A 26,466-nucleotide genomic window follows, 5' to 3' on the forward strand; every position below is an offset into this window, starting at 1 on the left:
CTTCGCCAGCGCCTCCAGTTGATTATACTCCGCCACCTCCTATTCTTTCGCCATATCCTGGTGGATCAACTGGATCATCACCAACACCGCCTCTTTTAAGTCCAACTGGATCACGAACAGTCCCGCCACCCTCTTCAAACGAAGAGTCAGATTATCAGATTCCATCAACCAGCGATGGAAATCATGTGAAAATCTCTGTGAAGAGGACTTGTTGGAACTTTGCTGTGCTCTTTTCTTGCTTAAGTTTGATATGATAATGTATTGGTTTGCAATCACTATTTTTTTTAATTATCACTTATGTTGCCAGCAAAGTTCTCAAAACCTATTATGAGAACTTAAGCACACAAGTTTTAGTTTTCTTATCTTTTATCCAAGGTTTAACAAGTATTAATCAGTTTACAACTTATAAAATTATAGTCTTATACAAATAACTTCATATTAAAAATATAATAAAATTTTTATTTTCTTAGAGAAAATTTTAAATATTTTGCTGCATGTTGCATGCAGCAGTGCTTGATTTTCTTAATAGTGGTGTTATTTTTGTTTAGTATTATTTATTGATCCAGTTGATCAATTGTAAGCTTATAATTATAAACATGTTTATAATTTATAAACACAACATTAAATATGATTAAATGGTAGAATGAGCTAGAATATACTAGGAAGTGTTTATGAGAATTTATAAATTATAAATACAAGATTAATCTAAATGAATAGCAATCCTTAAATGGTAGAATATCTCAAAATGTTCAAGCATATTCTAGACATATTTAACAAGAAAACCAAAATTCAAAGCACATTGTAAAAAACAATTGTTTTCTAGTTTTTATCTATGGAAAGCGTTTCAAAATTTTGTTATTATTTGAACCAATTATGTAGAAAAATCCGTCATCCTCAACATAAAGTATTGTTGATTTACAGCTTGGACAATGAAAGTTTAAAAACCATATTTCTATATCTTTATTATTAATTTTTTAGTTTCTAACTGTAACAGGCAACCAATTCCTTTATTAGTAGTCAAACTTTCCCATAAAACATGTTCCATTTTCCATGTGAAGACTAAATTGCAATTTTTATTGAGACTTAATGCATAATAACCATATGGAGAAATTAAAAGATTTAATTTGAGTTAATACGATCCTAAATCATATTTTTCACCACTCACAAGACTAGACCTGTATATCCAACAATTAAGATCTGTATTTAGATAACTTCTATGGGTATTGATCATAATATTATTGTTATTTTCAAATTCAGTACTAGGCCTCTTATATCTTCTAGTATTTAGAAGTTTATATTTGATACCAACAAAATTCAAAGTAGCAACTATATAACCATAATTTCCCACACGAGCTTCTTTTAATACATCTAATAAAAGGCTATTAAGTTTTCCTAGAATTTCTTCTCCTGGTGCTCCTGTTCCTGTTAAACTCATACTACACATGCCATGAGGCTTTTTACTATAGATCGAAATGCCAACTTCAACAACTTCGTTTGCTAAATAGAGATAATCAGTCCAAGTAAATGTGCCATAGTATTTTTGTGTTTCTACTATTTTTGTATCCATCAACTCTATTAAAGATTTTCCTATTCTGTTAATATCATCTCTATTAATATAATTGTAAAGTGAAATAGCATCCCAATTTACAACATCTGCTTCAACAACTAGATATGCTAATTTCAAAATTAACATAAGAAGAATAATAACAAACTAATAAGGAAGAAAAGTAAGGTAATAAGCAAAAAAGCTGCCTAATAAAACAATTGTCAATTAAAGTATAATGGGAAGAGAATGGTTTAGGGTTTAGGGCTTTGGAAGATGATAGGTTTGGCGCGGAGGAGGAATGTGCTAGGGCGCGTGCTCCACACCGCGGCGGTGTACAGCTTTGGCGATGGCAGCAATGGCGCCCTTGGCCAGCCCCATTCCTTCACGAACGATTCCTTTGAGCCGGCCCCAGTGCCAGACCTGCCCCCATCGATTGCGCGCGTCGCCTGTGGCCACTACCACTCCCTAGCTCTCACGCAATCCGGCGAGCTATGGGCATGGGGGAGGAACAACGAGGGGCAGCTAGGCCGCGGCGAGAAATCCATTCTAAGGTAAGCATTCTTTTGTTTGTTGGTAAAAACAAACATCTTTCTTGCGTTTTCTCGATCCAGTGCGGCTACTATCACTCCACAGCGAGTGAGGGGAATGGAATCCACCAGAGTTAGAGCGGCAGCGGGGTCTGGAGTGGTGTCCATGGCGATTTGCGAGGATGGATCGCTCTGGTCGTGGGGGTCGTCCAAGAGAGGCCAGCTTGGTCTCGGACTTGGAGTGACTAGATCGCTACTTCCACAAAAGATCCATGCACTGGCTGGGAAAAGTGTTCTTCAGGTGCTATAGGTACCTTCTCACACATCTTTGATCTTCCTCGAGAGTAATTCTTCTTTTTCTTCTCAAAGGTGTCGCTTGGATGGGGTCACGCTCTAGCTTGCACGATGGATGGCGAGCTATTCTCGTGGGGCTACCACGACTCTGGACGTCTCGGCTATTTGCTCCCGCAAGATCAACCTTCGATGATCCAGCCTTCGAAGAATACTCTCGATCGCAACGACGTTGGAGAGAAGATGTTGATGGAGCAACTGCGTAAAGAGGACGCCCCGATCTTGCAGTGGGAACCAAAGCTCGTGGAACTTCCAGAGCCATGCAAGATCATCCAAGTTGCCTGTGGCCTCGACCACTCTCTTGCGCTCTCCGGTAAGCATTGAAATCGTTCTTCCTCGAGCCAGATCGTTTGTCTATCGTTCTTGCAGAGAGCGGTCTACTCTTTAGCTTTGGAGACAACAGCACCGATCAACTCGGTCGCGAAATCACCGAGGATTCACCGATTATCTCCCGCGTTGGAGGCGATCTAGAAGGCAAGCAAGTAGTCGCGATTGGAGCCGGATGGGGCCACTCGTTGGCTGTCGAGAGATGCTCGAGGGCTGCCTATACTTGGGGTTGGTCGTCTGGTTCGCAGCTGGGACGCTCTGGCCCGAGCTCGGTTCCAAAAAAGCTGGAAGAACTAGACGATCCGGTTGTCTCGGTGGCTGGAGGACGCGTCCATTCGCTGGCCTTGACGTCCAAGCACCAAGTTTGGACGTGGGGGTGTGGCCGGAATGGTCGTCTTGGCCTGGGAAGCTCGAGAGACGAGAATCTGCCTGTGTTGGTGGACAGCTTGGAAGAACACGCAGAAGTTATAGACGTTTGTTGTGGATACGATCACAGTTTACTTCTCGCTCGGTGACACGATCTAAAGTTTGAAAAGACTTGCGATCTGAGAATAAAAGCATTAGAGTTACGAGGTTTTTGTGTCTCAAAGGAGCTTACCAAATATCTTTCATTTGTATGTAATGCGTGTGCAAAGACAGTTGTGCGTGTTGGCCCGAAGAAAAAAAGGTGAAGAGAGCTTTGTAGTCGTCGGGGGAGTCTTTAGCCTTGACGAAGGGATTAGAGAATGCATGGCGCAGTAGCCACACGGCGCTCCTCTCATAGCTTCAAAATCTCCGGCATCCAGCTGCCTTTCCGGTTCCTTGTACTCGTAGTCACCCACAGCTGAAAACAAGGAAACGCTCGTTCCATTGCCAAACCTTTCAACTCCAGAAAAAGAATCTTACCCAAAGAGTACGAGGCGCTTGGCAGATTGATAACTGTAGTCTTGATCTTGGTCATAAAGTTGATGCTATTGGTCACTCCTTGCGAGCCAATTCCGCTATCGCGAATTCCCTGGTCAGATAGAAAGAAAACTTAGGAAAAAGGACGTCCTTGCAAGTGAATTACCTGGAAGGGAAAATGATCTGGACCCCGTGCAGGAGCCGCGTTGATTTGGATAGTCCCGCTTTCCATTGCATCACTCACAAGTATCGCTTTGTTAATGTCTTTCGTGAAAACACACCCCTGCACAAATACAAGAGAAACTTCCCGTAAAGTAATTCTTCCCGTGGTTTAAAGCACAGACCTGGAGACCGTATTTGCTAGAGTTGCAGTGTTCTATGCCTTCCTCCACACTCTTGATGCGCATGACGGGAATCACAGGACCAAAGGGCTCTTCCCAAGCGATTCTCATTTCAGTTGTCACATTATCAATGAGCAGCGGCCATATTTTGTTACCTCGCCTCTTCCACCCCTGAGAAGAGAAGAAGAACGTGAAGGTTTGCCAAAGCAGCACTGTAAAAAATACTTACCTGGCAAATCTTGGCACCGTTGTCGATCGCGTCTGCTACAAGAGACTCAATGAAGTCCGCAGATGCTTCACTAACAACGTCGACGATGTCGGTGTCAATTCTTTCTGGTGGCCCGATTTTAAGTTTCGCAATCTGTGCATTTACTTTGGAAACCAGCGCGTCAGCTATGCCTTCCATAGCCAGAACAATTTTTACTGCAGTACAACGCTGTCCACTACAAACAGAGATCCACGAAATTATTGGACTGACAAACAAAAACACATTCCGATAGACTCACCTGTACGAAAAACCTCCCTTGATAATGTTAGTTGCTGCAAGGTCTAAATCAGCATCCTCGAGAACTATCATGGCATCTTTGCCCCCGAGCTCCATTTGTAAAGGTATCATTCCAGCTTTTTGTGAGATGGAAATTCCAGTCTCACAACCCCCTGTGAAACTACAGCGATGCAAAAGTCAATACTTTGCCTGCGATGCGAGAGAGTAGCTCACCTTATGCAGTTTACTAATGGATGCGTGGTCATATAATCACCCAATTCCGAGGCTTTGATCGTAACACACGAGATCAGGCCCTTTGGAAATCCTGACATATGGAAACAGTGTATCATGTGGAGCGTCGAGACAGCACCCTGTGTTGGTGGTTTGATAACCACGGCATTGCCAGCAATCAGAGCTGGTCCAATCTTGGAAACCGTAAGATTCACAGGATAGTTGAATGGAGGTATAGCAAGAATAATTCCCAGTGGCACCTGCGCAAACCATATAATGAGAATGAAGAAAAAGAAAAGAGACGCTACCTTCGACGATAGACATAGTTTGTTCCTCTCATTTCCTGGGAACGAGTCCGAAACAAGGAACTTCCCCTGCGAGAGTATCCGGATTCCTTCTTCGGCAGTATAGGACAGCAAGTCCGCGGATCGCACAACCTGCAGTGATCCACACACAACAAAGAAAGCACCTTAGTTAAACAAAAACGGGATGCTCAAAAGCTGGTGCTTACGTAGAAACAGTAGTGCTTGTTGGTTTCATGATAATAATTTGGAAACCTCGGTGTAAGCATCCTTGTCTGGCTTTGCGACTTCTTTGATTAGGCACTCGGCAATCGCCTCCATGTTTTTCTTCTCCTTCATGACGCCCGCGACCTTGTGGAGCATTTCGGCACGCTTGAAAAGCGGTGTCTTGGCCCATGACTTCTGAGCTTCTTTGGCGCTGTGAAATGCTTTGTTCACCTCACAGCGTGTACACGCTGCATGAAATTCAGATGTTAGTCTGAAAGTAGAAAAAACAATCCTAGAGCAAGCTTAAACCGCACAAACTTTTGGTTCGTAGACAACAAAAAGATCAAACTTGACAGAAGATGGATCGAAGAAATCAAGACAAACTCTTCGAGTAATTCAAGAGAAACGAAAGAAATATCAAACAAGAAGGAATCCAATGAAAAAACAGACAATTTCAGAAAAACAACAGCAAGAGCACAGCACGAAATTTTTGGTTCGTAGACAGCACAAAACAAGATCGAACTTGCAGACATATTGCAAAAAATGATCGATCGAATGAAATCAAGACAAACTCTTCGAGCTAAGAAAGATAATTCAAGACAAACAAAAGAAAAAATCAAACAAGAGGTAATCAAACTTTGGATCGACGAGGAACTAGATCTAAAATCCTAAAAACAGACAATGCGGCAGGACACTTACCCGTGATCGCGAAGAAGGGCTCCCGAGAAGTCGGATTGATGACAGGCAGCGACTCCTCTGACGACGAGATTTTCCAGGCGCCATCGGCGTAGTACTTGAAGACGCCGTTGCCATCGACGATCTCGCCAAACGCATCGATCTCCTCGTCCACGCAGCAGCGGCAGTCGCCCCCAATCGACATAGCCCTAAAATTTGAAAAAGAAAAGAGTGCTAAGACTTAACCATTATGGCTTTAGAACTATCGACAGAGAAATTTCTTTACAGCAAAGGTTAGATCGATGGATGGGGAGAAAAGAATACAACGAATTTTTCCTATCAGCTATAGTCGTCGTCGGCGAGAAACCCCTGGTATGAAGTTCCATTGAGCTCCCGGAAAACTTCCTTCCAGTTGGTTATCGACTGCGAGAGTGGCCCCCGGTGGATCTTCCATTGCCTGCTTCGCAGCCTCATCACTGGAACGCTCAAAAACTCCTGGACGGTTCGTTGCATCTCCTGGAGTTTGATCCAAGATGAAGATCGCCAAAGAAAGAAGTAGCAAGAGTTACCTTTCGGTTCTTGACAAAGTCCTCGTAGTAAATGACCAGCAAGCGGGTGCCCTCGAAAGCGCGGAGCGCGTTCTTGATCATGAGGTCGTAGCGATCCAAGTTGTTCTTCAGGAATGCGACGTCGACGGTCGGCTTGTAAGACGCGAGGAGATCGGCCTGCAAAAGCGAGAGATCGTTTCAGCAAAGCCAGGAGATCTTATTGCTCGTACCGCCTCTTCGGAGTGGACGTGTGAGACGTGAGTTCCATTCATTGGCTGCCTGCGATCGTAGGCATTGGCGAGGATGGAGATGAGACGCTTGAGTCCATTCCGGCGAATGAGAAGAATCACCGAAACGCCTCGTCTCTTGAAGTAGCTTGAAACCTCGCTGCGATACTCCATAGCACCCTGGAGATCACACCAAGTTAGCAAGAGAGATAAACACAGCATTACTACCAGATTACCTGGTTTAGCATCCACTTAAAGCCCACCACCGACGTGCACGAGTTCTTCGAAGCGCTGTTGTGCCAGTCGAGATTGTACAGAGCGTCGAGAGTGTGCGAAACAATGGAGAAGTTGTGGCGTCGCGGACGAACGGAAAAAATCTCGCCATGCGAGGTGATGTTGGGGTGACTGTTTAGCAGAGTCTCAAACCATCCACTTCCGGATCGCTGCGTGGACAGGATGACAAAGTTGTGCACAGGAGTACAAGCGCATTCGCCCCTGGAAGGAAGGAAGAACATCACAAAACAAAGCGTTCAATCGAATCGAAGAAAGGAAAGGAAAGCAAAGCTCTACTCTACCTGGAGTATGTCTTGGGCCTGGGATAGTGCTGTGCAAACTCAAGCTTGGCGAATCGCTGGGGGCAGAAATCCTCCTTTCTCCAGGCTTGTAGAAGCGGATCAAGCCTCAGGCTATGGTAGCTCAGGCCATGGTCGGCTCGCGAAAGGAAGAGGTAGACTCCAAGCACTCCAGCAACGAAGAGGATCGCGAGCTTCCACACAAGGCTCACGCGCAGGAACGATTTGCCACCATCCTGGACAACCATAGCCAAACTAAAATTAAAGAAAGGGAGAGAAGTGAGAAATCCACCTCTAATATCATGGTCCCGCTAGAAGCACGCCTCGGCGCATCGCATCACAGCGATCGATCGGCCCTGGCGATCAAGAACTGGAGAAATCAAACCAGATGAACAATCCGGGGATCCAAGCTTGGATCGCGATGAAGCGCATCCCCAGCCGCGGCATTCCCTCCTCACGGGAGGAACATCCAAGAAACACGGCAAGAAGCAGCAGCAGCACCGCTCATTCATGGCGGCAGCCACGCATTTCTCCGCCGCCGCCGCCGCGTGATCCCTGTGATGATCGTCGATCCTCCTCGCTTTTCCTCTCTCTTGCCCTAATTCTCTTCGCGTGCTTCGTCAATCCCGCGCGTTTCTTGGCAATCTTCCCATCAAACAAACAAATCCGCCCGTTATGACACGGTCGACAAAAGATCCTCGTTTTGATCCCAAAAAAAAGTGTACGACTCTTCTCTTTCGATCGATCAACGCAAGAAGTATGATAGGATCTTTTAGATGATCTCTTTGTCTCGAGATTGTTTCTTCCAGGATCATCACATCTCTTCGTGTAAATTCTTGTCATACTATCTTATTTCCTCTCTTTTTTTTATTCAAAACGAGGATCGTTTTCCTTGATTTAGATGATCTCTTTGTCTCGAGATAGTTCATCCACGATCATCGTGTAAATTCTTGTGACTTATGTACGATCACGTTTTGATCTAAAAAAGAGAAAATAAGACTCGCAAGATCATCTGAAAGAACTTAGTATGATCGTATAGCCACAAGAATTTACACGAAGAGATCTCATGATCCTGGAAGAAACTAAGATCTCGAGACAAAGAGATCATCCATCTAGAAGAAAACATAAAAAGTGGTTACCTGCGATTTTTGCTAGATTTCCCGCTGACCACCGACAGCATATCGGTGTGAGCCAGCGCCGCCTCGGCGTTCTTCCGAGCTCCATTTCTCCCATGCTTGAAAACTTCCACCAGCGCCCGGACCAGCCCCTGATCCAGCGAGTAGAGCCGCGCGTGTTCTTCCACCCGGAGGATCCTCTCCACCAGGAACGCTCCCTTCTCCTGCGCTTCCCCGGATCGCTGCGTCTGGAACCACTTCATGAACGCCGCCACTCCCCTCGCTCTCGAGATCTCGCGGACTCCGGCCTCCACGAGGCTGTCACTGCTAACCAGCGTCGAGAGAGCTTCTACCGCTGCGATCTGGACAGAGGCTTGCTCTTCGTCCTCCTCGAGCAGCTCCACGAGCAGGCCGATGGCTCCGGCCTCTCGCAGGCAAAAGTTGGCGTCGGGATCACACCGTCTCTTGTGGATCGAACACACCGAGTCGGCGAGAATGGCCTGATCCAGCGACGAGTTCTTCGAGGAGAAGCACGAGAAGAGGTTGTCCATCCAGTTGTTTTTCCTCCTGGAGCTTGAGCTTGCCATCACCTCTGGGGATAGAATCAGGCCTCTCTCGGACAAGTACCCGAGTCCAGTGGCTGCTCGTTGCTTCGCCACCCAAGCCCGGCCTTGATGGAGCTGCAGTACCTGCTTGAATTGCGAGAAGAGCTTGCTTTGCTTCATCGCGTCGATCGTTTGAGAGTCCCGGCAGCGAGTAAAGTGAAGAAGCACTCCCAGCAGGGCCTCCAGCATGGATGAAGTCACGCGAGCTGATCCCATTCTTCGCGTTTTGAGCTCTTCGATAGTGGCCAGACTCCAGCTTATCATCTCCAGGCCGAGGAAGTTGATCGTCTCGTGCTCTGTGAGAGGAATGTTGGCGATGATGGACGCGGCAAAGATGCTCTCCTCGGCGTTCTTGAGCTTGACTATCTCTTTAAGGCTCTGGAGGTGCCTGGTTTCAGCGATGGCTTGACTTATCTCTCTGCCGGCTCTTGCTGAAAGAACACTGAGTAAGCTGAGAAGATGTTGCCGATGCGCGTCATCGCTGGTTGGGAGAAGAGTGAGGATAATGGCGATGCCGTTTCCAGTGACGACGTGCTTGACAGCATTATCTGTCGGCAAAAACATAAACTATGCCAAAGATGGATCGCGGAAGGATGGAAAAAAGAAGAACATTACCTGCGGCTTGTGGTGATGAAGCGACTCCAATAAGAATTTTCAGGAGCTTTGCTGTTCCAATCTGGCCCAACCGATGACAAGAGCCCCAGGAGTCTGTGCACAAAGTACTCCGACTGGACTAAATTCCCTTCGGAGTCGATCTGCACTGTCTCCCAGCTGCCAGCGACGGCGACGACGTTGGCTAGTGTCGTCGCAGCCTTTTCCTTCGAATTTCCTCGCAAGCGATTCGATGAAGTTGGAACTGAGAGGATGATTTCAACCACTGGGGGCAGTATGCCAGCTTTCACTAGAACTGGAACGTTCTCTTCCAGGGATGAGAGGTTCAGCAGCGCACCTATGGCCGCCTCTTTTTGCATGGAATTGGCTGATAGCATATGAACAAGAACTTTTCCTGCTTTCCTGGCGACAAACTCTTTCTGGCTGTTGACAAATATCTTCTCTGCGAGATACTCGGCCATTTCGATCTTTGTAGCTTCTGGTCCTGTAGCAAAACAATCAGCCATGAGTAAGAATTATGTAAACTACTATCAGTACCTTTGCAAAGGCGTGTGATCAATGGCTCAAGCCGCCCAGCCTCAGCCATCTCCCAAACGTTTGAATCTATTTGTTCCAGATTTCTTAACGTCCTGTCCGCAAGGACCGATAGGGAAGCGTTTCCCGAAGAGTTCGAAGAAATGCCAAGAAGATGAATGAGCGCTCCTTTCTCTTTGCCAATCAGCTTTGCAAACTCTGGCTTCTTTGATATCTCTAGCAAAAGCTTGAGAGCACCCTCCACCTCGTAAACGTGGCTGCTCGAAAGGCTTCTCACGGCGGCCTTCAATACTCCTGCTTCAACCAAACACTCCTAAAGAAATATCCATCAAACATGGAGAAAGAAAAGAGGAAAGAAACTTACTTGACTGTCGATGTCGTCAGCAGCAATTCGTTGCAAAATATACAGCGCCTTCGTTCGAACTTGTGAACCACCCGCCAGCCTCTTCCTCCAAAATTCCAGCGCCGAGGAAGTAAAGTGAGATTTTCCAAGCCTGTACTGAGTCACCGGCCCGTCCCCACAAACCTTAAGAATGCTATCCAAGGCTTCCTCCACACCCGCCAAACTCTTCATGGAGGAGCTCTTCGAGAGTTGAGACAACGCCTTGTGAATTCGTATCCTAGCGTTCCTCTGGCACCATTCCTCGATGGTATGCCTCAGCATGATGTTGCTTCTCATCTCCGTGGATGCCAGCAGCACACCAGTGGCCGGGCAAGTCACGGATCGTCCCTCTTCAGCGCAGGTTTTGAACCATCTCTCAATCGCGCTGCGCTCGTAAGTCAGCTCCGACTGGATCATAACCGGCTCCTTCATGATCTGCTTCGTCAGCGGACACACGAACGACTCGAACGGTTGCAGAGGCTCCTCTTCAGCAGACTCCTTGTAGCTATACATGCGTGTGAGCTGCGGCTCGGCAGTAACTTGCTCCACGATCTTGAGAATGTTCCGCATCTTATCAAGCTCTCGATCCATGCTGACATCGACCATCGTCACCTCCTTCTTCAAAAGCTGGACTTGCTCTTCTAATGCTCGAGAATTTGTCGGCTCTACTCCAATCAGCCGCGCGAGGTCTCTCCAGAGAACTCCCACGATGAGAAAGTCATACTTGACCTCCTTTTCTAGAGCGTCAAGAGAGCTTTTCTCGGCATCAGTCACCTAGACAAAGAAAACATAGATCTCAAAGTCAACAAACCAAAGAAGAGGAAGAGGAAAAAAAAAATACTTACGTAGAATCTAGCGTGTTGCATCTCCGTGGAAAGGTCTTCTATCCTCCGCTTAAGCTCCGACAATCCACCACAATTTAGTAAAGAGATCCACTTCCCAAGACTCTGGGTCAAGTCTTCCATGGTCTTGGTCAGCGCGAGGCAATGCGTGAGAACGAAAAACTGGCTCCTCTCCTTGTAAGCCTCTAGAACCGACTCGCCCCTCTGGAGCTCCCTTCCAATCCCAACCAGCGCCGTCGCCAGCGTCACTGGCAATTCCCCGTCCTGCCCGGCATCCAATTGCTCTAGAATCGGCTGGAGCCGCTCGCAAAATCCCACAAATCTCCGGATGCACTCGCGCTTGGACAGCATTCCCAGCGACGCGTTGGAAATCCTGTCGATCCGATCAAGAACCTGGCCCAGACTACCTAGCTCCATCGCTGATCAATCGATTGCCGCCGCCGTGTCGCGAATCAATCCATTGCCTGAGAGAAGGATAACCTAGGATATCGATCGTTGGCCGCCAAACCCTGGCTGCAGGAACGTGCAAACGCGCACCAAGCAAGCAAACGAAGCATTAAATGTTACCATCCCAGTCCACCTGGCAGATGGCCAGCCGTTGATTCCATCCATGACAGCTTAAGGTGTTGGATTTAGGCTCCAATCCGGGAGGGCGTGGGTTCGAATCCCATAAAGTTTCTACAAATCCTTCTTCCTTCTGAAATGTTCACAATTTCGCCCCCACAACACTTCACTTTTCTTCTCATGCAAATGTATGACAAGTGTGGCGGCCTCAATGACGCACTCACGGTGTTTGAATCCATTTTGAAGCCCAATGAATTCTCCCGGACAATAATCCTCACTGCATTTGCCCAAACGACGCCACAAAGGAGTACTTTGACGAGGCTCTGATTAAAACCCTTTCTTCTTACAATGAGATGATAGTTGGCTATGGACACCAGAAACACATCCGTTTACATGACTCCAGAGATCTCGAATGGGCGTCTTTGATGCTTGAACGGGTCGAATGCAATGATCTGCAGGAACTGAACTCTCAAGGTAGATAGAAACAAAAACAAAGTTTTGATAAGTCCTCTATTAGGCGAGGAGATGACGGGGATGATACTTCAAGAGGCAAAATGGAGGTAAGCTTTTTTTCAATAGCATTATCTTTTGCTGTCGTAATTCAGAGATGAGAATCAGCTGCATGGATCTTTATGTGGCCTATTTGAGCAAGGAACATTTTGGGCATAAAGGATATTTTGTGAATTGGAATATTAAAGAATCTTCTCATTTCTTGGGACTTAAAAGTGGAAGGAAGAATGCTATAATCTAACCTGGATTTGTTAGGATCTTACTGGTGCTAAAGAGTAAGGTGGCCTCTAAAATCCTTTTAATGACTGAAATATGAAAGACATTGATGGTCTGAATTCATATGGAAGTCCAATCTAATATCACTATTCCTTCACAATAATAATCACAATATATAACTTTTTGTCTTAAGTAAACCAATTTTGTTATGTGGCATTAAACTTTTGGCTCATATATATGAGAAGATGTTTAACTTCAACTAATAGACAACTAACATGGCATCTATCTCAACTTTGTGGAGTCAAAAATCTTTAACACTTCAGCAAAAACATAATACTGCTCCAACTACAAAAACACCACTTGGCACTTCTTATCCCAACCACAAATTATAATATGCTTCAACATGTTCTAAAGAAGATTGGTCAGGAAAGTAATTATCTCTGAGAAGCCTTTAATAAATTGTCAAAAAAACTCTAACTATACCAAGGCACTATAGAGATCATACACTATTGAAGGGACAAGCTGGTCAACCATAACCTGAATCTACTTATTGGATAAATTTGAGTAGAGCTTGTTGTCCCTCAAGATATTATTAAAGTAATTAATCATAAACTTCTCTAAATAAGGCTATAAAACTTTATTCAGTCTTTAAAGAGCTATGGAAGCATTTATCAAACCAAATAGGATCACCAAGAACTCATAATAATATATACTTGTTATCTTTGGGACATCCTCAAACTTCATAAAAATCTAACACAAATTGAAAAGGGGCCAACCATAAATTATAGAATATTCTTAAAATATTCTTATGGTTTATATTATTCTCCCCTCCTCATGAACAAACCATAAACAATAGTCTTGAGAAGTTAAATGAGCCTCACAAAAGGAGTCCAAAGCAAAATAGCTATAGAAAAAAGATGTGCAAACAACAACACAAACATCATGAAAAATGTTAATGAAAAAAAGAAAGTAATATGGCTTTTTTTCATGATAAAAAAGTTATAGAAAGAATAGAATGAGAATAGAGCAATAACTAAAACTATATAGTAATATAACTAAGTGTTATGTATTTGTCATTTCTCTATATTTACTGATTAATATATTCACTACTATTGACTAAAGTAGAAATTGAATCCTGGCTGAGGGTTGGACAAGATTAGTTTAGAGCCCTTATAAAAATTTGTCAATCTTCCCTTCTCTGAACAATGAGCTTCTGACATATAAAACTCAATTCTCCATCTAAGTCATAATCAACACTTTAAAGCACTCTCTTTTCGTTATTCTAGCTTCTTATATAGCCTCATCCAAAGAATAGTCATTCCATTGAATTAACAACTCCCAAGTTATCTTATGACATGTCTTCATCAACCTTTGAACAAGAATTTTGGTTAGCTTAACCTTCTTAGCATCAATCTTTAAAACATATTTTAAGTTTACTTATATGGAATGTTGAATGAATCTTTGAATTAGCTGGCATGTTTAAAGTGTAAGAAAGAGCTGCAAAATTGTCTAAGGCCTATTGAAACAATTAGCATTCCCACCTTTTAGAGAAGGGATATTGTTCATTTCACCAAGAATATCAATAAAACAAAAGTTTGAAATTGGCATATACAATGAGGTGAGTATGGCAAGGTACCCTTCTTCTCTCTTTCCTTGTATTTCTCATGAAGTACAGCTCATGGGATCTGTTTGGATCTCTACAAAAAGACTATCTCATTTCCATCCTCAAGCATGAAGTGGAGATTTCCACTCTCTTGGATCCCAAGGCGAGTGTAATTGTCTAGGACAACTCCTTTGGACCTTTATGCTAGTGTATACATCTTAAACATCCATTCATTCACTCATGAGGTTAGTACATCGTGAATCTAACACCCATGCTTGTCCATTCTGCTCAACCTCTGCATTATGATTCTCTTCATCACTCTTGTGGCTTGCTCAGGTTTGCAACAACATTGGTAGGACAATCTTGGGCTCAGTGTCCAATCTCCCAACACATCTTGTATTGGTCACAATGCATGCACCTTGTGCTATCTCAACCATCTCCCTTATGAAACCAATTGCAAATGACTGAAAACACTGCCTCCATCTCCTTGGCTTCCTCAACCAGCTCGGTTCCAGACATTGCATTGAGCCCCCATTCTCAGCGTCCTTGCCATCTATTTTCTTCAGCTGGAGCCAACTAGCTCTTGTTTAGCATACATAGCATGGTGGACTTTGTAGGTTTGAGCTTTCTTTGCTCGCAGCAATGCAGTATTGATGAACTTTGCCACAGCACCATCAAACATCAAGTTCCCTTCTCTCGTCATCTCCACACAGCCATCCTACTCTCTTAGCAATGACTTGTAGAGTAGGATCTTTTGCATTGAATCCGGAACCTCATGTTCCTTTCCTTGGGCAGCAAGATCTAAAAAGAGTTTGCTAAATGTTTGTGTGTGCACCTGCATATCCCCACCATCCTCAAACATATGCAATCTGAGAATGAATCCTCATCACCTCTATGTCTGAGTGTTTGTTATATTCATCATCGAGCCACTTCCAAAGCTTTATGGCATCGCTCATCTCAGCCGAGCAAGACCCCATAGCTCAAAAAGGAGCAAATGCATCCTATAGCTCACTGGTTTTTGAGCTTCCTCTGATCATCTTTTGGGCCTCAATTCCATTATTAATCCTTTTCAGCTCTTGATCAGATCCATCCATATGGGTCAATTGATCTCTTTTATAGGGCAAAATCCTTGCCCTTGAAGAGGAATGGGCAAATGCCCACCTCCTGGGCCTCTGCCATCACAGCCTAGACACTAGAATACCTCGGCCTGCTCCGATTTTCTCCCCAATCATGTGATGCTTTCTAGTGCATAGTCAAGCTGTAAACATATACATGGCTTACCTCAACAACAAAGAACACAATGACAAAATATGGTTAGGAAATGCTACCTCAACAACAGAGAACGAGGAGATCTCACTCAAGACCAAATGGCATGCCAAATGATGAAGATTTGAGAGCAAACTGAGCTTTAAAATATACTTTCATGCAATGAAAACAGTGACATCTCTAAGCGATCCAAGCATGTGAGGGGAGAAGAGACCTAGATCTATCACACAAGAGAATTGGCACTCTAGAACATGAGAATGGCATTGTAAATCTCTCAAACTCTCCAAGAATGACTAGAAAGACAGAAATCTCTACTCCATGGCACATCTTAGTGTCAGGGCCTGTAAGGAGTGCAAGAAGACACTGGAAACTATACATCTATATGAGAAATGAGAGAAAGAGAAGGATTGTGATGCTCTCATCTGGATCCTGCTGTGGTCGCCATTTGTTGAGGGTGGCCAGCCCTATGCCTCTCTAGCACATCTCTCTCGCTAGAACACGATAATAAAGAGTGGGAACCCTGATTGTGGCTGGGTATGAGAATATTTTAGGATCAAAATATTCCTGTTAACCTAGAATCATCTATGGAAAATCCACTAGCTGAGTTTGTACAGAAGGTCATGTCATGCACCACAAGCCAAGAGGTCCACCCAAACCTGACAAGCAAGAATACCTTCAACACCTTAAGCCCACAGTTCAAGAGGTATGTGACTGTGGCCAGGACTAAAGCACCTCTGGCCAGGTTTTAGCAATGCCATTACCCACCGCAGAGTCACTCATAAGTGCTTTTTGCAAACCCAAGCAAAAATTTTATTAAGTATTTTTGTGTTCACGCAAAATTTATGGATTGGCCCTGAGGCCAAGATAGCATTAATAATCTTAGTCTATCAAAATAAATGTTTTGAGATTAACATATGGATCTACAGTAAAAAGCCTAATGGGGTATTGAGCTTTTAATAGAAATTTTAGCAAATTATTGTACATCAAATATTAAAAATAAAATTTGTACAAATCCATTAATAATTATTAGATATAAATATCTACTATTATTGAGTGGTGAAAAATAGGATATTTACTAAATCTAACCTTCTAGTTTCTCTAAGAGTATGAATTAACTCACAAGGAAAATTGTAATTTAGTGTGAATTTGGATATGGATATATGCTTTACAGGGAATTGACATAATTTTCTTTAAAAATACAAGCATATGATTTATTGATACTAATTGTCCAAGCTGTAAATTAACAACACTATCAGTAAAGGATGATATATTTAAGTGGTTCAAATGAAAATAAAGTAATAAATTATCTCTAGTAATAATTAGAAAAAGAAATTGTATAGTTGTTTTCTTTTTTTGAGTTTCTTTTCACCTTCACTTGAAATCAAACACGCATTGACATCCAAACTATAACTGATTGATATAAGTCTGATAGTAATAATATGCAATTTTGGACAGACCATATAAATTACCAATCTAGACCACTATATAGGTAAAATCAATTGTGCAATGTACAAAAACTTCAAAAAGTTCCACAGGGTGTAGAAATTGTTTTAAAATCCAAACATTAATTTAAATCAAAGAATATGCTATAATCTCCAAGTATATTCTGTCATCGAAAAAATTACTTTTGAAATGTTTTGTTGGCATTTTTCTGGATGCATAAAGTTGCTGCCAAGCAAGCACAAGCACTGAGAGCCAGCGCCCAAGACACGCTCGCGCACGCTGTGAATCTCTGCGGGAACTCCAAAGATCTTGGGGAGCTCAAGCGCATCCACAATCTCATCACCCAGACTCCACACTCCCACAACACTTTCCTCCTCAATCTTCTCGTACGAATGTATGGCAAGTGCGCAAGCCTCGACGACGCACGCTTGGTGTTTGAATCCATCCCGGAGCCCAATGAATTCTCCTGGACAATAATTGTCTCAGCATTTGCCCAAAATGGGCAGCTATCTAGCGCGAAGGAGTACTTTGACAAGGCTCCGATTAAAACCCTTGTTACTTACAATGTGATGATCACTGGCTATGGACACCAGAAAAACGTCCACCAAGCGCAAGATATCTATGGTCGGATGTCGTCATGGAACGCCGTCACGTGGAATGTGATGCTGCAGACATTTGCCCAAAACCGGCATTTGCGTAACGCAAGGAATTTGTTTGACCAAATGCGCGTTCGCGATGAGGTTGCCTGGACGACGCTGATCTGCGCCTACCTGGTCAACGGGAATCTCGAATGGGCGTCTTCGATGCTTGAAAAGATGCCTGCTCACGACGTAGTTGTATCAACCGCGATGGTTTCGGCGAATGCTCAAGCGGGGCAAATAGATGAAGCCAAATACCTGTTCGATCAAATGCCGATTCACAGCACCGAATCTTGGAATGCTTTAATGAATACTGGATTGTCAAGTGCTGAATTGTGCAAATCTCTCTTCGACGAGAATCCTGCGCGTGATGTTTTCTCGTGGAACACCCTCATATCGGTACATGCCCAGACCGGGGATTATCAAGAAGCTGTCCAGATATTCAATCGGATGCCCGTACGAAACACAGTATCGTACAACCTCGTAATCGCGGCAAATGCCGAGGCCGGGAATCTTTGGCAAGCGTGGCGTATCTTTGACGAGATGCCGTGTAAAGATTCGGTTTCCTGGAACTCTTTAATCCAGGGGTATGCCCAACTTGGGTATGTTGACGATGCCAGAGTCATGTTTGATACAATGGTTGCAAAAACCATTGTATCGTGGAACATAATGGTGACTGCCTATGCTCAAGTTGGTCATTCTTTGAAAGCGATCCATGCCTTCAACAAGATGCCGACTCACAACGTTGTTTCTTGGATGGTTGTCGTTCAAGCTTGCATCGATTCTAGTCTTGCATCGGAGGTGTTGGAGCTTATCGACAGGATTCCTGGCGATGTTCTCACCCCGATATTGTGGACTGAGCTCTTCACCATTCTCGTCAGCAACGAAAAGTTTGGAGAGGCCAGCAATCTGTTTAGAAACATGAGCCAGCGGGACGTAATATGCTGGAACGCGATGATTTCTGCGTGTGGTCACAGTAGACACATTGCTGAAGCTGACGATCTGTTTGCCAAAATCCCTTGCCGGAGCATATCTTCGTGGAACAACATGATGGCCGTGCTTTCCAACGCCGGTGAAATCCTCCAGGCGAAACTGGTTTTCGACGATATGCCCGTGAGAGAAGTGTTGTCGTGGAACACGCTGATGGCGACATTTGTTCAGCAGGAAGATTTGGCTGCTGCTTCTCAAGAAGTTTTTGCAAAGATGCCGTGCTGGGACCTCGTTTCTTTCAACTCGATGATAAGTGCGTTCTGCAAGAGCAACCAGCTGAAACAAGCCAAGTCCGTCTTTGACGAGGCGCCCGAGAGAGATTTTGTTTCCTGGAACGCAATGGTAGCTGCAGATGCCGGCGGAAGCTGTAACGTCTTTGAAAAGATGCCGCACTTCAGCATTGTGGCTTGCAACGTTATGGTGGCGGTGCTTGCCCGAAAAAAACTCTATGATTCCGCGAAGCAAGTCTTTGATGAAATGCCGGAAAGGGATGTGGTGTCTTGGAACACGTTTGTTGCAACAAATGCCCAAATCGGGGATCTTGAGCTTGCGGTATCCACCTACACGCGAATGTCTTCGTGGAACTTGGTATCGTGGAATTCGATAATGTCTGTATACCTAGTCACTGGCCACGACCAAAAAGTGAAAGAGATCCTAGACGCCACTCCCGAGAAGGACGTGATCACCTGGAACACTATCGTCACGGCATTTGCCAGCTCGCGTTCGAGCGAAGCCCTCGCAATGTTTCGCGAGATGCTGCTCGACGGCGTCAATCCCGACGAGGTCTCAGTGACCGGGGCTCTCGCGGCACTGAGCCACTTGGGCCAGGCGCAAGAGTGCTACCAGTTCTTCGTGGGGATCTGGAGCGACTTTGGCGTGAATCCTTCGCGAGAGCACTACTGTTGCGTGGTCGATCTCCTCGCGCGGCTGGGGGAATTGGGCGACGCGGAAGAGGTTACCAGAGTGGTGGACAAAACGGTGACCTCGACAGTGGCTTGGGGGTGCCTGTTGAGCGCGTGTAGAGCCCAAGGATCGCTAGAACACGGTGTGCGAGCTGCCCAGCACGCCATAGCACTGGAACCATGGAAGATCTCAGCCTACTCGATGCTCTCCAATGTTATAGCTTGCTAGAATTAATGTCTAGCGTACACGTGGCATTTAAATTGCCCTGACTAATGTTCAGCGTACACGTGGCATTTGATTTGGCCGTTGGATGACCTTATCCACATTTTCGCTCCTTTCTATATGGCGGCCAAGTGTTGGCGCATCTTCCTGGTGAGCGCCAACCCTAGGTAGAGGAATGGCGCATGGTCCTTACGCCAAGAGGCGTGTCGCCGGAAGATCTCCGTCGCTGGGGGGCGGGTATGCCGCGCGATCGTCCCGCGGGCTGGCTGTGCGCGGCAAGGAAGGGGATCGCAAGGCAATTCGCAACCAGATTCGCTCCATCGAGCGCCTGCTCAAGAAGGTAAGCTCGAATTCTTCGGGAATTCGGAAAGTGCTGGATCGCGTTTGCAGACTCTCCCTCTCGAGATCAAGACCGCGCATGAGAAGCGGCTGGAAGATCTCAGGCGGCAGGCGGAGCTCCACGCGCATCGGAAATTGGCTCTGCGGGATAGAAAGCTAAAGTTCTTTGGTGAGTGGAGTCGCTTTACTTTCTTTTTATTCGTTTGGATCTCTTTGGATGCTTAGAACGTAGGAAGCTTGAGAGAAGAATTCGACGTCTGGAGAAGCAGCATCGCTGGAACTTGGATCATCATCCACACCAGGCAAATGCCTCAAGACAAATAGCCGGCATCGCGGATCAACTTGCAAGGCTGAAAGAAGACCTTGAATACGTGCGGGTATGTAGCGAAGACAAAGTCTTCTCTTCTTTCTCGTCTTTATCTCATATCGAGGCTCGTCACTGAAAAACCAGGTTCACTGTCGTGCAGTTTTTTCCAAAGTCTGAAAGGTATGTATCACTGTTTATCGGGAGTGACGACGAGCTCACGAGATCCCGGAGGCTGGAAATCCGTGAGAAGATTAAATCCCGACGAAGTGCTGCCGCGGCTGCGGGAACTGAGCTCGAAGGTAGAAAAGAAAAGAAGCAAAGTTCTGAATGGTCCTCTAACTCTCTTTTACAACTTAGAGACGGGGAGCGAAGACGAGGAGCCCATGGACTTGAGCGAGGATGATATATTTATCGAAGGAAGCTCCAGTGACGATGCCGATGCCGATGATGAGTGGACAGACAGAAGTCCGAGGTATTTTTTTCCATGCTTTCAAGTTTATAGTAGCACTTCGTTTCATTCTTTTAGGCCAGGAGATGACAGGGATGATACCTCAAGAGACACAGATGTTGCTCCACAGCATAGGGAGGTAATCTTTTCAGTGAAAAATCCACAACATTCTCTTTTGCTTTGGTTGTCTTTGGTTTTCTCCAGAGACGAGAGTCAGCCGCAAGGGTGCTCATGCCGCCGCCTCGAGCCATGAACACGAACAGCATGGTCGTAAGGAACGTTTCGGTCGCCAGGAACAACTGCAACGCAAGCTATTCTTCTAGCACCAGTGAAGATGCGATGCTGAGCTGCAATTCTTCGTCGGGCATCAGCTCTGAGGTGATCAAGGTCACTGATCGCGAGCCATTTGTCGAATTCGTGAGTGCGGGCGAGAGCTCGTCATCCTTCTCTGATCACTCCAATGACAGCTATAACGACACATTTGATGAGCGAAGGAAGAAGAAACTAAAGCTTCCCCTATGAAATTTGTTTTATTAGGCGCGATACACTATATGAAGCTAATTCTTGTAATAGTGATTTTCAATTTAGTAAATTTATAATATTATTTCTGATGGATACAAAATAGCTGGTAATTGTTTTATTTGGCATTTCACATTTCTGTGTATTTTCCATGAAGCTAGCTATAGTGACTCTCAATCTGACTGTTAAAGCAGATGTAAATTGGGATGCTCTTACACTTTATAGATTTATTACTAGAAGTGATATTAATGAAATTGGAAAATTTTTAGTGATACTAAAATAGAAGAAACATATAAATAGTATAATGCCTTTACTTGGACTGAAACTCTTTACCAAATAAAGTCGTTGAAATTACCATATGGATATACAGTAAAAATCCTAATGGGATGTGTAGTATGGCATGGAGACAGACAGGGACAGGGGCATCAGGAGAAGAAATTATTGGAAAACTTAATCAGCTTTTGTTTGATATCTTAAAAGAAGCTCGAGTGGGAAATTATGGTCTTATAGCTGCTACTTTGGATTATGTTGGTATCAAATACAAACTACTAAATGCTAGAAGATATAACTCTAAGAGAATAATAATAAAACTTTTAGAAATGCAGCTGTTAATAATTGTTGGATTTACAGGTCTACACTTATGAGTGGTGAAAAATATGAGATAGGATCCTATTTACTCAAGTTGAATCCACTAGTTTCTCCAAATGGATATTTTGAATTAACTCTTGAGGAAAATTGTAATTTAGTGTTAACATGGAAGAGAATGCATGTTTTATGGGAAAGTCCGACCAGTAACAAAGGTATTGATTGCTGGTTACTTTTAAAAACCAGAAAATTAGTAATAAAAGATTTTAAAGATGTAGATATATGGTTTATAGATATTAAATCAACAATACTATCTGTGGAGGATGATGGATTTGTATATATAATTGGCTCAAATATCAATAAAGTACTAAAGCATTTTCCATAATAAAATCTTTTGAATGCTTATATCGATAAACGATTTAGATACATATACACTCTTATAGCCTATGTAATCATGGGATTATTTGTATAGAATTGATGTGGCAATTCAATATATATATATATATATATTAGCAATTGCCTAGCAAATGCTGGGTGGTTGGCAAATTGCATGCCATTTCGAGAGATTTGCTATGCTTAGTGATGTTTGCTACTTGATCAACTCCTAAATTGCTAAAGTGTCTAAGGATAACTCTCCAAATCTAAAAAAAAGAACTTAAAGTGAGCTAACATTGAAGGACAGCACGACTTTGGAGGATTAGATGTTTTCTCCTGCCTAGGATACAACAAGCAGGTTCAGAGTGAATTGTCTTGCAATCATAAGATTGGCATTGATATCGCTGCCAGTAGTAGCCATAGCTACATGACAAATGCTATGAATGTTGGGTGGTTGGGTTACTCTTACTCTCCCCTGTTGCATTATGGCTTGGAACTTGCTGCTCCAACACCTTGCTTAACACTTCCACAAAGTATAAGAGTATGTTGGACACTCGAGCGTTTCGACCGGATGAAGCATCATGACAGACTAGGATATGCTAAAACAATGGAGAGCAAGATGGTTTTAAAGTTTTTGAATGCACAGGGCTGGAAGAAACACTACCAATCTTTGCAGTGGTGCTCCTGATGGCTTGTGGGACTTTGGTGGATTTGGAAACTGGAAGGGTATTCTATGCTAGGATTTACAAGTGTCACAAATAGTGTTTATAGTGTAGAATTATAGCCACTGCTCAACACATCTTTGATTCCCCAGTGATATCTAAGGACATGGTTTTGTAACACATTGATAGCAGGCTATAGCTACCAAAGCAATGCAGCCAAAGTGGTGGAGATCTTTGGCAAGCTGTTAGAAGAGGGCACTAAGCCAAATGGATTTATATTCCTTTTTGTTATGGTGGTGTGCAATACCTCAGGATGGATTGAGTAGGGCCAAAAGTTTTTCCAAGAGATGTGGAGGTATGATGTAGCTCCAAGGAGTGCAATGCAAGCACCCTAAATTGCCACTATGAATTGCCCTGAGTCTAGAAGGGATAATGCAAGACATGTTGCATTTTTCTTTTTCACACTAGCCAATCGTTAGCCAAGCTGGGCCAACCTTTGCTTGGCTAGTGCAAACATCCACAATTTTTTTACAAAAACCATGACTACTAAGCTTGGCCTAGACCTGGGATCCAACGGCCAGTAGGCCTCCCCACTATTGCTTTATATATATATATATAAAATAAGTGTGTGAAGTCCATGAACGACTCTCTACCAAAGATGTCACAAACGACTCTTTACCAAAGTTGCTCATGTAATGAGTAATTTTGAGCTAGGGATTGGATAACGTACCTCAATTTGGTTTTCACCCGACTTAATGGCATATTGACTTTGGCCTTTTTCGGGTAGGGACATTCTCTCGAAAAGTGTCTTGCTTCACCATAGTTGAAGCATATGTTGTTTCCCACGCTACTAGCCGACTTAACTTTCTTATTTATGGGTTTGTCAATTTTTGCTTGACTCCCCCACGTACTTGCTCGCTAGCTACTAGATCTGCCTTTCCGAACGCCTGAGAACTCATTCTTAGAGAAACTGTTCTTAAATTTCCCTTTGCCATATATCCTCCTTGGTTTAGCTCCTTTGCTGAACGTGGACCTTAACCCCATTATGTTCCTCTTTTGCAGGTTATCATTGAAATGCATTTTAATAGCTGCATCCAATGTTTCCTTGTAGTTGGTCGTTCCAATGCATCACCTCGCCTCGAGCCCAGGTTTGCAAGCCTTATATGAAGACATGGAACACATCTATATCACCCATATCCATGACAAGTATCCTCTTTGCCATAAATGCATTCACATACTCTTGAATGGTTCTGATCTGCTTCAGCCTACTCAACTCATCCCTTAAGTGCAGAGTAGCATTTGGAGAAACATAAGTTGTATGGATCCTTACCTTCATCATTTCCCAAGTGGCCATTGGTCCTTTGCTAGCATCTATTGTTCCCCACTAAGACTTGGCATTATCTGCCAAATATAGTTTTGCATATAGGACCTTCGCCGAGCTCGGTAATTGCAATGCTTAGAAGTAATCCTCTATATCGTAAAACCAATCCTCCACCATCTTATAGTCATTCACTCCCTTGAAGATTGGTGGGGGCTTTGGTTTGTACTTGGGAACTGCTTGAGGGACTGATTCCACTTTGGTTTGTTTGACCTTGTTCAGTTCTGCCTCAATGCCCGCCGAAGGGTCCACGTCCTCTGCACTACCAGCATCTGTATTATTTCGCTTTTTCTTCTGCTTCTCGTCACACTTTAGCTTGCGTACAAGAGTCTTTAGCAAGGGATTAGTTTGTGCTAATTGTCCTTCTAGAATGTCCAATCAAGCCTTGGATAATTGAGCTTCACCACTAGACTTCTATGTGGAAGTTTCCTCATTAGAGTCCTCCTCATACAAAGATTCGTCATCTATAGCTTCTTGTTTGACCGGAGGCTCTAGCTGTGGAGGAGGTTCCGTCTCCACCTTGGTTCTTTTACGCCCTACCTTGGCCATCTTCTAGCAATCCACTTCTATCCTTCACTAGAACTGAGGAAAAGGCTTCGATACCAAATTGTAAGCCACAAATTTCTCCTTTCCAATTTATTAGCTCACCTCGTCTATCCGACCACCACGGCCTTGGCCTTAATTAACTTCCCTTGCCAAGGTTCCTACCTATTGTACCAACTCCTATTTAGTTTTACTTGGTTTTAGCAATTCATTGCACAAGCAACGGAGTATTAGCAATCCATCCACAAATTCCTAAATTCTCTCCCAGTCCCTTTCCCCAAGCTAGACTAGACTTAAGATTCAGTTATACTCCCCACAGGCACAAGTAGCCAAGCACACCAAACCTCTAGATTCCTACCATCCCTTGGTACAACAAGACTTGATCAGGACACCCTCTAAATCCCAAGCCTTAAGTGCAACACTTGTTTCAGGACACCGGGGGGAAACACCATGACCTAACGGCCCGGTATGGGTACCCCTATTCCCCCACTTCCATCCCAAAGGGAAGGCCCAAGCCCCTATGGAAAGCAAGGACCAATGAGCCGTAAGGTACTTAAATGGGGCACCACTCCACATGAGTCAAGAGCACTGCAATTGGTTTCCCTTCTGGAAGTGAGAGTTGCTCTTGAGCACTTCCTTGGGTGGCCCTTTTAACACCACTCGAGTCCATGCTCATTCCCACCCAAGGCCCCTCAACCCCAATTTCAACCTCAAGTCAGTTTAGAAGCACTATTGGAGAGTTTCTTCAAAATTGGTTTCTAGACCTCACTATTCCTACTATACCCCATGTGGCCCCATGCCCCCCCCCCCCCCCCCCCATCTTGGGATTTTTGTTGTTGCTCTTAGTGAAGAGTGACAAAAAGATGGGACCAGAAGAAGTACCTTTAATGATTTAGTAGTTGTTGGACTAATTTCAAGATACCATGCCGAAGGAGCTACCGGTGGGGTTACCCCTCTATATGACCGATAAAACATAAAATCGAGTTAATCGAGAGTGCTAAGGCAATGGTTCACCTCCCCTATCGTTTGAATGAAAAAGAACTTGAGAAGCTCAAGTGCCAACTAGAAGAGTTGGTGGGTAAAGGCTATGTTAAGTTGAACAAGTCACTATATAGGGTGCCAGTGTTATTTGTGAAAAAGAAAGATGGATACATGCACGTATAGACTACTGGTTGCTCAACAAGTATACAAAGAAGAACAAATACCCTTTACTAAAGATTGAAGAGTTGTTCGATAAGTTGGGAAAGGTGAAATACTTCTCAAGGATTGATCAAAGGTCAGGATACTACCAGATCAGGGTAGCAGAGGAAGATGTCGATAAAACAACTTGTCGGATAAGGTATGGGAGTTTTGAGTTTTTGGTGATACCCTTTAGGCTGTGCAATGTGCTAACAACGTTTTCGGTGCTAATGAACCACATTTTTGTACCCTATCTGGATCACTTCGTGGTTGTGTATATTGACGACATCCTGATCTATAGCGAGATGCTAAAGGAGCATGCCAAACACTTGATGAAGGTGTTTGAGAAACTAAGGGAACACAAGTTGTATACTAAAGAGAGCAAATATGACTTTGCTCAACAAGAGGTAAAGTTTCTCAGACATGTGGTGAGCAAGGATGGGCTCAAGGTGAACTTTGAGAAGGT

The 26,466-nt window shown here is 44.1% G+C and overlaps 6 protein-coding genes across 6 annotated transcripts; 3 read left to right on the forward strand and 3 right to left on the reverse strand.

The window, feature by feature from the left end:
• Window positions 1-1,819: 1,819 nt before the first annotated feature.
• On the forward strand, window positions 1,820-3,327 carry LOC9647785 (ultraviolet-B receptor UVR8). Its single transcript, XM_002981448.2, has 4 exons — window positions 1,820-2,097; window positions 2,158-2,374; window positions 2,443-2,737; window positions 2,794-3,327. Exons 1-4 carry the CDS (start codon window positions 1,820-1,822, stop codon window positions 3,264-3,266), a joined length of 1,263 nt encoding a protein of 420 aa, XP_002981494.1. The 3' UTR covers window positions 3,267-3,327.
• On the reverse strand, window positions 3,204-6,078 carry LOC9647786 (NADP-dependent glyceraldehyde-3-phosphate dehydrogenase). Its single transcript, XM_024686519.1, has 10 exons — window positions 5,898-6,078; window positions 5,247-5,446; window positions 4,998-5,126; window positions 4,693-4,949; window positions 4,481-4,639; window positions 4,204-4,417; window positions 3,978-4,145; window positions 3,800-3,916; window positions 3,637-3,745; window positions 3,204-3,574 (listed from the first exon to the last, which is right to left on the reverse strand). Exons 1-10 carry the CDS (start codon window positions 6,076-6,078, stop codon window positions 3,360-3,362), a joined length of 1,749 nt encoding a protein of 582 aa, XP_024542287.1. The 3' UTR covers window positions 3,204-3,359.
• Window positions 6,079-6,154: 76 nt separating this feature from the next.
• On the reverse strand, window positions 6,155-7,535 carry LOC9647954. The gene is made up of 6 exons (XM_024686593.1): window positions 7,513-7,535; window positions 7,224-7,456; window positions 6,885-7,143; window positions 6,652-6,828; window positions 6,443-6,598; window positions 6,155-6,389 (listed from the first exon to the last, which is right to left on the reverse strand). Exons 1-6 carry the CDS (start codon window positions 7,522-7,524, stop codon window positions 6,213-6,215), a joined length of 1,014 nt encoding a protein of 337 aa, XP_024542361.1. The 5' UTR covers window positions 7,525-7,535; the 3' UTR covers window positions 6,155-6,212.
• Window positions 7,536-8,953: 1,418 nt separating this feature from the next.
• LOC9647955 (U-box domain-containing protein 43) lies at window positions 8,954-11,852 on the reverse strand. The gene is made up of 5 exons (XM_024686597.1): window positions 11,314-11,852; window positions 10,451-11,242; window positions 10,090-10,399; window positions 9,556-10,036; window positions 8,954-9,488 (listed from the first exon to the last, which is right to left on the reverse strand). The coding sequence occupies exons 1-5, from the start codon at window positions 11,725-11,727 to the stop codon at window positions 9,485-9,487; spliced, it is 2,001 nt and encodes a 666-aa protein (XP_024542365.1). The 5' UTR covers window positions 11,728-11,852; the 3' UTR covers window positions 8,954-9,484.
• A 5,272-nt stretch (window positions 11,853-17,124) lies between these two features.
• Window positions 17,125-19,671, forward strand: LOC9647956 (pentatricopeptide repeat-containing protein At4g02750). Its single transcript, XM_024686521.1, has one exon. The coding sequence runs from the start codon at window positions 17,125-17,127 to the stop codon at window positions 19,669-19,671; it is 2,547 nt and encodes an 848-aa protein (XP_024542289.1).
• A 98-nt stretch (window positions 19,672-19,769) lies between these two features.
• Window positions 19,770-21,368, forward strand: LOC112350412 (rRNA-processing protein EFG1-like). The gene is made up of 7 exons (XM_024686595.1): window positions 19,770-20,005; window positions 20,056-20,173; window positions 20,230-20,381; window positions 20,472-20,610; window positions 20,669-20,783; window positions 20,838-20,898; window positions 20,964-21,368. The coding sequence occupies exons 1-7, from the start codon at window positions 19,841-19,843 to the stop codon at window positions 21,279-21,281; spliced, it is 1,068 nt and encodes a 355-aa protein (XP_024542363.1). The 5' UTR covers window positions 19,770-19,840; the 3' UTR covers window positions 21,282-21,368.
• The last annotated feature ends 5,098 nt before the right edge of the window (window positions 21,369-26,466 follow it).

The sequence above is a fragment of the Selaginella moellendorffii genome, unplaced genomic scaffold (assembly GCF_000143415.4).
Source record: "Selaginella moellendorffii unplaced genomic scaffold, v1.0 SELMOscaffold_49, whole genome shotgun sequence".
NCBI classification, from domain to species: Eukaryota; Viridiplantae; Streptophyta; class Lycopodiopsida; order Selaginellales; family Selaginellaceae; genus Selaginella; species Selaginella moellendorffii.